The sequence below is a fragment of the Microtus oregoni genome, unplaced genomic scaffold (assembly GCF_018167655.1).
Source record: "Microtus oregoni isolate MIOR12 unplaced genomic scaffold, Mior012 000181F_ref0000086, whole genome shotgun sequence".
Lineage (NCBI taxonomy): Eukaryota > Metazoa > Chordata > Mammalia > Rodentia > Cricetidae > Microtus > Microtus oregoni.
The window spans coordinates 387762-401690 of NW_024544839.1; the positions used below are offsets into that span (position 1 = coordinate 387762).

At 42.7% G+C, this 13929-nt stretch overlaps 2 protein-coding genes across 4 annotated transcripts in view; one reads left to right on the forward strand and one right to left on the reverse strand.

The window, feature by feature from the left end:
- The window catches only part of LOC121445376 (spindlin-1), a 49501-nt gene that overhangs the window by 18058 nt on the left and 17514 nt on the right, over positions 1-13929 (reverse strand). For all 3 annotated transcript variants that reach the window (XM_041647502.1, XM_041647503.1, XM_041647504.1), the window contains exons 2-3: positions 9235-9441; positions 4206-4254 (exon numbers count right to left, since the gene is read on the reverse strand). In XM_041647502.1, coding sequence (XP_041503436.1) covers positions 4206-4254; positions 9235-9286 — 101 coding nt within the window. In that variant the 5' untranslated portion in view covers positions 9287-9441. The remainder of the gene's footprint in view (positions 1-4205; positions 4255-9234; positions 9442-13929) is intronic.
- On the forward strand, positions 11707-12011 carry LOC121445377 (40S ribosomal protein S27-like). The gene has a single exon (XM_041647505.1). The coding sequence runs from the start codon at positions 11707-11709 to the stop codon at positions 11959-11961; it is 255 nt and encodes an 84-aa protein (XP_041503439.1). The 3' UTR covers positions 11962-12011.

Genomic DNA, 13929 nt, shown 5'->3' on the forward strand with positions numbered 1-13929 from the left:
GAGCAGTCAGTGCTCTTAACCACTGAGCCATCTCTCCAGCCCCCAAAAAAGAGATTTTAAGAGTAGATTGGGGACAAGAAAAAAATACGGCATAAAAGCTGAAGAAAGGGGTCTGAGGGAAACATGGTAGGGGAGGACAAGAATCAAACAAAATGAAGTACATATGAAAATCCCAAAATAAAATCCATTACTAACTCTAAAAAGAAAATAAAAAAGGAAGCCAATATTTAATATACCATGTGTATACAATAAGTTCTATTAGTCAGTCTGCCATATACTGAACTTGGCTGCATGGATGAATTACTGGTGATTCTTTCCAGTCTAGTTGGTACTGTTATGCCAAAGCAATTTTTTCTTTGGATTCTACAAAATTTAGAAGAAAATAGTTAAATAAAAATTGTGGTCTTTTTGACAGATACAATTAGAAACTTGTTTCTCTGGCGGCTGTTGTTTTATGTAATTTCTAGGTGTAAAATAACAGCACAATAGCAAGATGAAATAGAAGTTATCTTCATGAAAGTGACTATCAGTTCATCTACACACTGAGGAACACCACTGTACATGGAGTTAACTCAAGGTGACAGAACGGTTACATGTTGTGACAGATTGAAGACCATTAACATTGTTGTCCTCCCAGATACCTTGGATACCTCGTGGTTGCCTGTCTAACCTTAGTATTTATGACACAAATAACCCATTTTCAAGATGAGGAAGAAAGCAGAAAGCTCAATGAATACAGTGTGGTAGTTAACCCACTTCTAGACATAGCTCAATTATTGATTAGTTGTCATGCTTCAGACAGGTTTCTTAATCTCTTTGGGCATCAGTTTTCACATCTGTAATAAGAGCTCATGACTCCAGCTCGACAAGGGTACCATGAAAATGACATGAGACCACACCAGAGATCAACAAGGAGGGGTAGTGAGTGATGCTCTCCATTAATGACTGGTGCTTCCATCTTATTTACAATTTGCTCCTTGAGTATGTATATTCCTGTAGGTGATACATATGCCTGAGCATGTGCATGCACATGTGTTAGAAGCTGACACCTGGTGTCTTCCTCTGTTTTGAGACAAGATCTCTCACTGAACCTCCCCTCCCCAGCACTGGGCTTACAGATGTGCACTGCTGCAGCTGACTTTTTACAAGGGTGCTGAAGTTAAACTAGGGTCCTTCCTATGCTTGCTTGCAAGGCAAACTTTATAAGCAAATTAGTGGATTGGGTATGGTAGTGCACGCCTTTAACCCCAGCACTTAGGAGGCAGAGGCAGAAGGATCTTTGTGATTTAGGCCAGCCTGTTCTATATAAATTGCAGGTTAGCTAGCGATTCATACTAGAGGGACTTTGTATTGGGGAGGGGGGATTAAACAAATTAGTAAAACACATGACACCCCTTTTCAAAGACAGTTCCTTGAAATGGAGATCTATCCCCCATTCAAATGGAGGAGGGAGAGTTAACTTAATATATAAGAATAAAAACAAGCCACTGCAACTAAGTTCATTCAGATGCTTTCCCAACTGTATTTTCACTCAAGAAAACTTTAACAGCAGCCCAAACAACTTTATGGAACAAATTCCAGAAAGGTTTGCTTGATGTTAGCCTCTTAAACCCAGCAGGTATTCAGCACACAACTACTACACAGATGATTTCCACTAACATCAAAATGAAGAACACAGCTATAGCAATTGCCTAGCCTGTTAAGGCCCTGGCTTAGATCCCCAACAGGGACAATGATCAAAAGACACACATGCCATTTCCTCTGTGGAGATAACTCTTGAATTTTCCTAGCATGGCCTGGGTGAATGTGTGTGTGTGTGTGTGTGTGTGTGTGTGTGTGTGTGTGTGCGCGCGCGTGCGTGCTGGCTGCAGCTCTCCTGATTTTACCTCAGCATCTAACTGTAAGGGTCGCCCTGAGTCTCCCCACACTGTGGAGAAGGAACAACAGGACAGGGACTGTTGAGGATGGAGGAGCGAGAGCTGAGGAACTCAGGTTCTGTTTTGTATTTGGTTTTTATTAAAAAAAAAAAAAAAAACCTGTTGTAGGAAGAAGCCTATGTTGAAAAAGCGAACCACTCACTGATCTGCTTCAACCCTTGATTTCAGATATGGGCAAGCTGTAGCCATAACACAAAGGAATCTGCAAAGCTCTGTGTCCCTGCTGACTCCATCCAAGATCACTCAAGACATTAATAGCCAGCACCCAACAAGGTAACTTTGGATTTGCAGTGAAAATTTCATTTCACCTTCTGGAGTACAACAATGCACTCAAGGCTTCAAAGCTTCGGATCTTAGCCTATGAAGGCAACAGATGACGTTCCCTACAATGTGGAACAACCAACATGAGTTTTTTTGTTGGTATGCCTATGGACCCTAAGCTGTGCGCTGGGGGAGGAGGGGGGATAATTTATTTTTTCACAATTTCATACATGTCTACCATGTATCTCAACCAATTACATTGATAGTTTTAAGCAGTTGGTATTTATTTCTTGTGCCTGAAGGGGTCAAACCCATGAGACAATAAGTGCTCAGCATTACTTAGGAAAGGCAACAAGAAATCCCTTCCATGAAATGCATCCAGAACACAACTATGGAACCAAACAAACGTAGTCCGACTTTCATTTGGGCTGCCAGCTCACAAATAACAGGTAGACTTATTATGAAAGTTTGGCCTTTAGTTTAGGTCTGTCTCACCAGCTCTTATAATGTAAATTAACCCATTTATATTAATCTATGTCTGGCCACATGGTGTTACCTCTCTTTCCAGCTTACACCTGGTGTTTTCTCTCCTACTGGCTGGCAACTCTGCCTTCTACCAGTGTTCTCTCAATCTCCAGAAGTTCTGCCTAACCTCTTTCCAACTACTGGCCATTTGGCTCTTTACTAAACCAATCACAGCAATATATCTTCACACAGTATACAAATATCCCACAATAAACAAAAGTCTAAGGTAAGTCAGTCAAAGTTTAGCCAATGGTAATTACTTAAAATAAACACTGTACCTTAATATTCTTAACTTCTTTTAGGTTATTCTATTCTGAACGAACTACTTTGGTCTTACAATGGTGGTATTTTACTTGTCCCTCACCTACTCACTGTCTAATATTTGTGGTTTGTATTTCTGCCTTACTGTTATTCTCTATTTGAGGCAAGATACTGCTTACCATTTATACCACACTAATGTGTAGAGACACCAAATAAATGATCACATCACTGGGTACAGCAAAAGCAGGAAGATGATGAGACAAGGTAAGGTCAATTCTGTCCTCAGGGAATGGCACACTTACCTAACTTCCAAATTTTTGTTTTCTAGGTCATTTCCTAAGATGACCATTATATTTATATTATGCACTCATCTGAATGAGAGACAAGTCTGGTTCAATCATCAATCATTACTGAGGGAACTCTTGTTTTACGAGACCTCCCATGGCCAAGAGACCTCCTATTCTCTTCAGCTCCACTGAGGCAATGAGGACTCAAATATCCACTGTGAATCACTTGGGAGCAACTGCTGCAGGCTGCTTATGCAATGGGAGGAGGAGGAGGAGGGCCTTCATCAGTAACTTACATCCCTTACACTCAAGTCAGTTAGAGTGGCACATCCGTGACACAGGCGTACAGTCACCACTTCATGGCGACTACAGAACTAGAACACACTTGGCTAAACACACGTCTACTGCTGGGCCTGAGGACATATGCTAGCACATATGTAACCACAGCAGTTTGGAGTCTGAGTCAAGAAAATTACAAGTTTTAGGCCAGCTCAGACTATACATTGAGAAGATCATTAAAAGAAAAAAAGAATAGTAAAAAGATGTTTAATTCTATTTTAAATGAATATGCTTTCTATAAATTACAAGTACAAAGAGGAACATGGTAGCTGGTTAGGTGGACCCTAGTATCATATATGTCTGCTCAGCTTCTTGGCTAACAGCTATCAAGACCTGTAGAGGTCTTAACATGTGCGTATCCGTGTGTATGTCGCCCCCTCTCCGTCCACCCATGCAGCTGGCTCGCATTAAGATAGAGGACAGCCATGACTCAAAGGCTTTTAACAGCTGAAGTGCATAGCTGACACACTTCATCCAAACCAAAGACAGGAAGTGGACAGGGGTGATCACACACAATTACAAGACTTTAAGAGGAGGTGAGCTAAGAGGTAGTCCTGGTGCTAGTGATCCAAACACAGATGTGAGCGTGGCTTACTTGTGAGATGTCCTCTTCTTCATCATGTTTACAGATACTCCAGCATGACCTGCAAGAGAGGCAAATGACAGTCAGCAAAAACTGGATTAAAAACAAAAGCCTACTGCATAAATCCTAGAACAGGTCATTAACCCCCAACATATTAGAGCCACATGTTTATTTGACTTCTGAAAAGGAGATACTGAGTAGACACAATGACAGTCCCAATGGTTCTTTGCTTCCAGATCAGACATAAAAATAAAGCCAGTTACACATACAAAATTAATAAGTGACAAGCCTGACCACAGGGAGAGCTACTTAGAAGAGAACTCCAAACCTCAGTGAGCTGGGGAGTTAGCAAGGGTCCACACTCTGGCTAAACAGGAATCTGGATGTAAGCAAATCCTGAGAAATCACAAATCGATAAAGCTATTCAAATTCCATCTAGGCACTTCTTGGACTAATGAGGCAATCAGAAACAAAACAAAATAAAAAGACTGAAGAAATTCACAGCAGCCTACACAAACAGAATATCAAAAATCCATCCTCAACACTTGCTTGATAAACTTAATGCTTTTTAAAATGTAAAATATCCAACTACTTCTCTTAAAAGTTATAAAACAAAAAAGGTCTAAGTATCTAACTCAAGACTGTCAGTTTGCTCTCCAACACATAGATACACACACAGTAACCCAGCTTGGTGCCACAAGCCAGCAAGGAGGTTATGACCAAAACAACATGTTTAGTTGTTTTTGTTTTACATTTTAAGGATATTAAAAGGTAAACACATCCAACTGATCCCTAGACTCAGGAAGTATCAAGAAAACAAGTGAAACCAGGATACAGTAAGTCACCCCCACTGAAGACCCACTGGGGTGACTAGCAGGCTATGTAGATCAGTAAGGTCAGTCCACAGTGACGCAAACCCCCCAAACTTACAAAAAGAAATAACTGAGAAATGAAACCAGCCCTAGAGATCCAGATACCCAGCACATGGGAAACTAGACCGCAATAAAGAGGAGCACGGGAAGCAATGGCAGATGGGGCTGTGATGAAGCACATGCGTGCAGGCTGATAGACAAGCACAAAGGCAGCTGTGCACAGTACCCCTAAACTAACTTCTGAAAACCACTGGTGATATTTTCACAAGTGCAAAACAAACAAAAAACACTTCTAAACAAACACATAGGTACAGGGAAATTAAGATTTGCTGTAAAAAAAAAAAAAAACCAACTTAAACCAGACAACAGTGATTCAATCTTCAACCCACCTATTGAGAGCCAAAGTATCTTTCTGTCCAGCAGCACCAAACAAGGACTGAGATAGATTTAAACTTCAGGACAAATAATGTCACCATGGATCACAAAAGACACTTCAAAAGTGGTATGGTTAATTAGTCAAAAAGCCACAATAACCTTAAATACACACAAGCCTAATTACAGAATACTAAAATCCATGAAAACAGGAAAAAAAATCACATCTACATAATATACACTTAGTTATGTAAACTCTCTTCTCTTGCCAGGTGGTGTTAACAGGTGGGGAGAAAACCAGAAAGGACAAACACCTGAGCACCACAACAGACAGCTTGAAACCCATGTCAAAACGTATTTCCTCTGGATCCCAGAGCAACATTCACCCAGATACACTAGCCATATGCTGAGTCAGATGAGTCTAATAATATACGTAGGTATCCTGAAATCATACAGAATGTATTTGCTTACCAGGTCACAGTAAACTACATAGAAACAAAACAGTCCTGACAGTGGAACGCGTGTTTCGAGCAGAATAAACACACAGACTGAGCTTAGGGGCCACAAAGCGTAGCACTTTCACTCGTCGGATGCCTACGTAAGTGGGGCCAAATATGAAGAAGGTGTCAACACAAGGCAGAAGAATGTTTTCTGGGAGGCTTCTTCACTCTGTGCAAACCCCCTTCTCCCTTCCTTAAGTGGAGCCTCTACAGCTTTTCAACACTAAAGCAGACACTGCAGCTCGCAGAGACAAAGTGGCATGTTGGGACCTGGTGCCAGGAGGGCCACCTGGACTCACTGAGGCAAGAACAAGATAACAAGAAAAGGAAGTGTGTGAGAGCGACAAAGTCAGCCAGAGTCAGCCAGAAGTGGGAGCAAACATCCCAGGCATGTCCCTAGACACCTGTGACCAGGTGCAAAGGAAGGATTCCTCAAGGTATGCTAGAACTATATGTAATGTACCAAACATTCCCACCCCTCTCCCATCCCATAGTATCCCAAGCCTCATAACCCATCCCCACCGCTCATGACCCTACTCGCGGCATGCTGGCTTCTAGAAATGGGTACCTCAAATGCCACACAGCCAGGCCACTGTCTCTGACCCTTGAAGAAAAACTTCACTGAAGCAGGCTTTCTTGGACGGCCAGACCCCAAATGGTAACACGGAGACTTTTTAATCTATGTGCTACCCTGGGGCTCATGTACCTATCTAAGTACTTTCCATCCCGCTTTCTCCATGTCTGTCCCCTTTCCTCTCTGCCCACCAGCCCTGACCTAATCAATCAGGTATCTCAGGCAGGCAAGGAGAAACAACAACACATCTTTACATAATAAACAAATATAGCATAAACAAAAGCAACACATAGTTGAACAATTATTCTGCAACACAAACAAATGTAGCAAATTTTTACTTATTAAACAAATACTCTATTCCAGAACAGTTCCCTGTACACCATGTATGATGTCAGTGTTGACTTTCTCACTGAGACCCTGCTTTTTCACTGGGTAAGAAAAGGTAACTAAGCATATGCCAAAATAACTGTCTAATCCTAGATATAAAGAAATGGTTGAAGCCACACAGTGAGACTGAGGCGCTGGAGAAGAGCAACATGGCTGCCTGGGATCATCTGAAAAATCAGAGGTGACTGGGAACAGTGCAGTCAAGGGACTGATGACGAGTGAGAGACCATGCAAGGAGTCCCTAAGCTCCTTAAAATTAAATTGCAACCAAGACAATCGGGTCATGCTCATAAAGAGTTTAAGTTGCTCCTCTGTCCTTATCACAAGCAAAACACTAAAAATCTCAACAGTACTTCTTAGACTGAGCAGAGTTACAAGACAGCAACTGTCCATAAATTAGAAAGAAGGAGAGAAACAGAAGATGGCACCTAGGCAGTAAGACCCCATCCCCCATCCGGGAAACTGTGCAGGAGGAACCTCACAACTGATGCTGCTGGAGTTACTAGAGCCCGGTCAGACAGTGGGACTGAGGCTTACTTGCTCTTAAAAAGGGCCTAGACTTTAGTTTACCTCTAAAGGCTGATAATCTGGACAAGCTGCCTTGTGCTCCTAAGGCAGGGTGGCTGAGATCACACACGGCATTCATGCCCAAGAGGTTGAGCAAATCATATGACCAGGGAATGAACTAATGGAAAGAATGAACAACATACAAAACCAGATAGGTAGGAGATGAGATGAAATCATTTTTTAATAAAAGAAGCCAGGCATGGATGCACATCTACAGTCCAGAAGTTGGCAGCAGGGGCAGGAAGACCACATGTCAAATCAAGATCAGCATAGTCTACATGGTAAGTGCAAGGCTACCCATGGTGACATCTGTAAAAGCTGGGCTTCTTTAAACTGAAAACACTCTGCAAGTTGGTCACAGGCCTGAGCAACAAGTTCTGGAACATAACCTCATTTAAACTTTATCATGCACTTCTTTCAATGGTCAAATGCCTAGAAGGTTACTACTCAAGAATTTTATTTATCAGCACAGCAGGTTGGTAAATGCCTTTGATCCTAACCCTAGGGGCCATGGACAGGAGGATCAGGATGTTGGCTGGCTCATTTACTAATTTGTAAAACATTCTGTAAGGTTATTTTGTTGTTGTTGTTTGGGGAAGAGAGGGTTTTAAAAATCAACATATTTAAGCTGGACAGTGGTGGCACATGCCTTGAATTCCAGCACTTGGAAAGCAGAGACAGGCAGACCCCCAAGTTCTCCAGGCCATCCGATCTACAGAGCAAGTTCCAGAACTGCCATGGATACAGAGAGAAACCATGTCTCGAAAGTCCACCCCCCCCCAAAAAAAACCCTACACTTTTATTCTTGTTACTTTCTTTCAGCCATGTGCCAAGAGCCCCCCCCCCCCGCAAAATCAGAACAGATTCCTGTTTCAGGGCAAGGGTGCAGGCTTAGTTTTTGGTTTAGTTTTGTTTCTGAGACAAGATTTCATGTAGCCCAGGCTGGTCTGGAAATTGCTATGGAATGGAGAATGGCCTAGAATCCCTGGTCTTCCTGACTCCACTTCAGAGTGCTGGAATTACAGAACTCTTTCAGTTTAGATTCACACCAGTGGACTTGTTCCAAATAAACATTCGAAAAAGTGAGTTAAGATCCCCCTTTCATCCCAAAGCTACTCAATGTCCTAAATCTCACTAAATCCAACATCCTAACATTTCAGTTTCTTCGAGTAAAAATATTCGGGAGGCAGAGGTAGGCGGATCTCTGTGAGTTCGAGACCAGCCTGGTCTATAGAGCTAGTTCCAGGACAGGCTCCAAAGCCACAGAGAAACCCTATCTCAAAAAACCAAAAAAAAAAAAAAAAAAAAAAAACCTTGATTTTATTCTATTCTTAAACAGAATCTTGAAATTCACTTGTTAATTTTGCCAGTTACCTATAAATTGCTAGGTTATGCAGAAAACCGTATTTAGCATGGTGGTTCCCTTTTTAGGAAATCAAAGCTCTTCCTTCACATGCAGCAAGGTATAAAACACCAGGAATGGAGAAGAACACACTGCCAGGTACTATGTGAAATCGCTGTTCTATGTTCTAAAATGTACACCAGGCCGGGCGGTGGTGGTGCACGCCTTTAATCCCAGCACTCGGGAGGCAGAGGCAGGCGGATCTCTGGGAGTTCGAGGCCAGCCTGGTCTACAAAAGCTAGTTCCCGGACAGGCACCAAAGCGACAGAGAAACCCTGTCTCGAAAAACAAAAAAATAAAAAAATAAAAAATAAAATAAAATAAAATGTACACCACACTGAAATACATACAGAGCTCCACTACTTACCTGCATCAGCTCTAGACCGCTGGCCAGGTGTCTTCCCGAATGGGGTCTTCATTCATCTGTATTTATGTGAGCAGCAGAGCTGCTGGACTAGGGTGAAAATCCAGTATTTTCAGATATGAAGCTTCCCACAGGTCAGTATTCTTGTTAACCCACCATCCAGGTGTCTCTTTTACAAGTTCAGCAAAAACATGTGGATTCCCAAGCACTCTGTAAAATAAGCATCAAGACAAGAAAACGCCAGTGAGCCTCTAAATATGACAGAAAATTAAAGCACAGTTCTCAGGTAAAGGGCACTAATCCCTGAAGCAATGATGTGGTTCCCAGCAAAGGCAACGAGTGTGAAGGGGAAACCTGGGCCGAGTGCAGACCCAGTGGGGAGAAGAGTCTACACAGAGATGAGAGCTCTTTCCTGTTATAGCCAAAAACACCTTGCTGCTAAGCACCAGGGCAATGAACACCAGGATGTACTAGAACATAGCCTTTTTCCTGGGGGCAGGGGCAATAGAAATAGTGCAGGTACTCAGAAAGGGCAGATGCAGCTGGGAAAAGGGGGATATAATTTGGCTTCTCCCTTCCTGCTCCCAACCTCTCAGAAAAAGATTCCACAAACCCAAGAGAACTCCCGAAGAAACTTTCCCACCCACACAGATGCTAAATCACTTCACTAAAGTAGTACCATTTATATCAAATTTGGTTCCAGGAACACTACAGTCCAGGTAGTAAAACATTACCATAGACATCACAATCAGACACTTTTTTATGATGTTACTGGCTTAGATCACTGCCCCTGTGGCCAGTCTTTTATTTTAGAAGGCTTCTTGTACTGCTAAATAAACAATTCCAGAGATCTGTGCACCATCACCCCTCTCCCCACTGTTTTACCATCGTTCCCTATTCAGTCTCTAGCGGAGATTACAAGGAGGGTTCATCACAACCCAATGGTCGTCAGCCTTCCCTTGCCCGGCACCCTTTCTGCTGAGCTTACAGATAAAGCACTAAACGTGAAGGTAAAACATGTAAGTTTTTATGTCAAATTCTCTTGTAACCTGAGCAGCATTCAGCACTGCTAGTCAGCTTACCACATGCACTGCAAAGAACTTCCCACCACCCCAAGTGACAGCTGCCCAGAGCCCCTTGTTACTATAACACAGATGCAATGTCATGAGCCCTCCAAGCTCAGTCCTGTCATTGGGTCAACCAATTCCAACGTACCTCTGCATGAATTTTACCACTAGAGTATTGGTGGCATACAATAAACAAGATATAGTGGCTCCCAACTCTGAAAGCTAACCCCTGGGGCTGGAGAGATGGCTAGGCCCCTAAGAGATCTCGCTTGTGCCACATTTAGTTTCCAGCAACCACACAGAACCCACATTTCCAAGGGATCTGACACTTCTTCTGACCGTGGGCCTCAAGTGCACAGGACAGGAAGGCAAAACACTCACACAAAGCAAATTTTTTTTGCTTATTTGAGACAGTCTTATCTTAAGACAGCCCTGGCTAGATTCAAACTCAGAGACCCAGATGCCTCTGCCTCCCAAGGGCTGGGATTAAAGGCGGGTGCTACCACATCTGGCTAAAACTAAATCTTAAAATTAAAATAATAATTAAAAAAAGCTACCCAGACCCCACCCATCTTCTCTGTTTTTATTTACAAAACTTCAAAAACTATGAAAAAATGTAACATATACATATTAACAAGCTCATTCCTCATATGAAATTTAAGGTTACTAATGTTCTGAAGTGTATGTGTGTCCTCACTAGGAGGTTATGTCTATCTTAGCAACATTTTCTGTTGCTATTTCAAGATGAATTTAACAGATCTTTAAGAGAGACTGAGGAGTTCAAGCATGGAGTCTTCTGCTTTCCCCTGCATGCAGCACAGGTGGGCAGAGGTCTGAGGACAGCCTGGGCGAGAAGCTTCCCCCGCCCTCTTTCAGTCTGTCTCTGTTGTTCTTCACCTACACCTGACCAGTGCTTCCAGGGTTTCTCCTTCCCCTTCTCTCCATAGGACAGCTGGGATTAGACACCCAAGCTGTATCTGCCTTACATGGCCAGCACTCTTCACCACTGAGTCATTTCCCCCAGTTCTACAGGGGACTTTTGGAGCAAAATAATGTGCATATAGTTCCTAGAAGAAAGTCACACCCACCGCTGACTAGACTGAACTTCATGGATTGTGGAATGAGCTGGAATGCTACAGATCCAATCTTAGCCTATCTTTACAAACCATTGACCATTCGCCTAAGTGTCTGTTCGAACATCCTTATGACTATCAGATAAACCTTTCTTGTAATGTATAGAATGTCTTCATATAGCACCTGAAACCTTTAACAGACTCCTCCACTTTGCTGCAGCCTGCCTACCTGATGTTTCCACTAAAATGTCTTGGTTTATAACTTCATTTTGTTCCTAAACTATAAAAATTCCATGAAACCGCCTTTCCAGCGGTGACAACCTCCCTACGAGAACATGCCTCTCGCAAAGGATCTCCTTCATCCCTCTCCAGAGGAGGAAAAGAGGAAACACAAGAAAAAGCGCCTGGTGCAGAGCCCCAATTCCTACTTTATGGATGTGAAGTGCCCAGGAGGCTATAGAATCACCACGGTCTTTAGCCATGCACAGACGGTAGTCCTGTGTGTCGGCTGCTCCCCTGTCCTCTGTCAGCCTACATGCGGGAAAGCAAGACTGACAGAAGGATGCTCCTTCAGGAGGAAGCAGCACTGAAAAGCACCGGATTCGAGATGAGTGGGAACCATCCCAATAAACAAATTTTGGATTAAAAAAAAAAAAATTCCATGAAACCAATTCCATACTGACTTGGAACAGTGTTTGGAATAGCCTTAATCTCTATACGTAGGCCAGCTGTAGGAATTAACTCATATTCCCTTTGAAGTAAGAGTTGTGTTTAATGTTAATAACAAGGCAGCACGTCTACATTCTTGAGTTACAAACAGTGCATACAGTCTAATCTCATTTGAACTTGTTTAAAACCATCCAAAAACGCAGCTGGCTCCCCAAGATACTGAGTATAGCTGCTGGGCCCTGTTCTTATCTGAAGAGAGCCACCGGGGGCTTTGAAAAGCCAGTTAAAGAAGGGCATTCTGAAAAAGAACTGTTCTTTTGGCTGGAACTCATTTAATTCATTCACATTTTCTAAAGATACAGATCATCTTTAAGTTATTGTATTATGTGGTTAGTTTAGTAAATAAAAACTGAAGGAAGAAGTAAACAAATCTAGTCCTTTCTAGGACAGCAGACACTATATTGGTCCCCTCTCCTACCCCAGTGCTGTAAGAAACAGTCAACTAGTGGAACTTACTTATAAGCCACTGAAAAAGATGAGGAGGCTGGAGAGATGGCTCAGTGGTTAAAAGAACTGTTTGCTCTTCCTGGGTTAAATTCACAGTACCCATATCAAATACAGCTCACAGCCATCTGTAACTCCAGTTCCTGGTAACCTGACTTCCTCTTCTAGCATCTTCTAGCATGTGGTACAAAGACAAGCAAAACACCCATAAATATATTTAAACACACACACACAGACACAAAAGAGGAATGGGGAACAATCCTGACACAAACAAGGGAAAGGTTACCTGCTAACTCTCCCAACACACACACAAACACACACAGTGGGGTAGGGGTGAGGGGGGGCAGAGAGAGGTTTTACAGTGGAAACAGGGTCTTCATTTCTGGGAAATAAAACAAATGATTATCCTTTAGTAATGATCCCAAAGTCCACTGTAAGATGCTGAAGCGATTCACAAACCCTGTACTGACTGGTCACAATATGGCAAACACTACTGCATGAGCCTTCCGTGGACTCTGTCTTGCCTTTCATACAACATGCTGCATAGACCACACACCACTATGGCATTGTTCTGCAAACGGAGAGGCCGCTGGAGTACAATAACCTTGTCAAGGTCACACACTACTGCAGCACTGCTGAAATAAATGCTCTGCTGTAAAGAAATAAATAAGCAAGCACATAAGCAGGCATGGTAGAACCTACCTGTGACCCCAGCACTGCAGGTGCTAAGGCAGGACACAGTGCCCTCAAGAGTCCGGACTGCAGAGTGATAACGTGGGTTCAGTGGGCACACCACACACCAAATGACATGTATTCTACCTTGAAGTTAAGAAATGAGTATTTTGCCAGGCGGTGGTGGCGCACACCTTTAATCTCAATCCCAGCACTCGGGAGGCAGAGGCAGGCAGATCTCTGTAAGTTCGAGGCCAGCCTAGTCTACAAGAGCTAGTTCTAGGACAGGCAGCAAAAACTAGAGAAACCCTGTCTTGAAAATTAAAAAAAAGAAATGAGTATTTCAAGACACCAAGCATGATGGCTTGTGCACCTATAATATGAGCACAAGAGGCCGAGGCAGGAAGATTTCAAGTAGTAGGCCAATTTGGGTCCAAATTAACAAGCAGTGACAGTCATGTGTGAAGAGGGGGCATGAAAAGGCTTCTGCCAGCTGCTATCAAAAAGCTATTTTATTTATAAAAAGAAATCTGGTAATTGCTGACGCACAATCTTAACTCCAGGTCCCCTGGTGAAGAAGCATATAGAAGTACTAACAGGTCCCCTGGTGAAGAAGCATATAGAAGTACTAACAGGTCCCCTGGTGAAGAAGCATATAGAAGTACTAACAGGCAGAAACATATGTCGACTCAAGTCTGAGCTGTTAACGAGCT

Bases quoted from the DNA above. Each gene is read 5' to 3' on its own strand.
- LOC121445377 (XM_041647505.1), top strand. From the start codon at position 11,707: ATGCCTCTCGCAAAGGATCTCCTTCATCCCTCTCCAGAGGAGGAAAAG.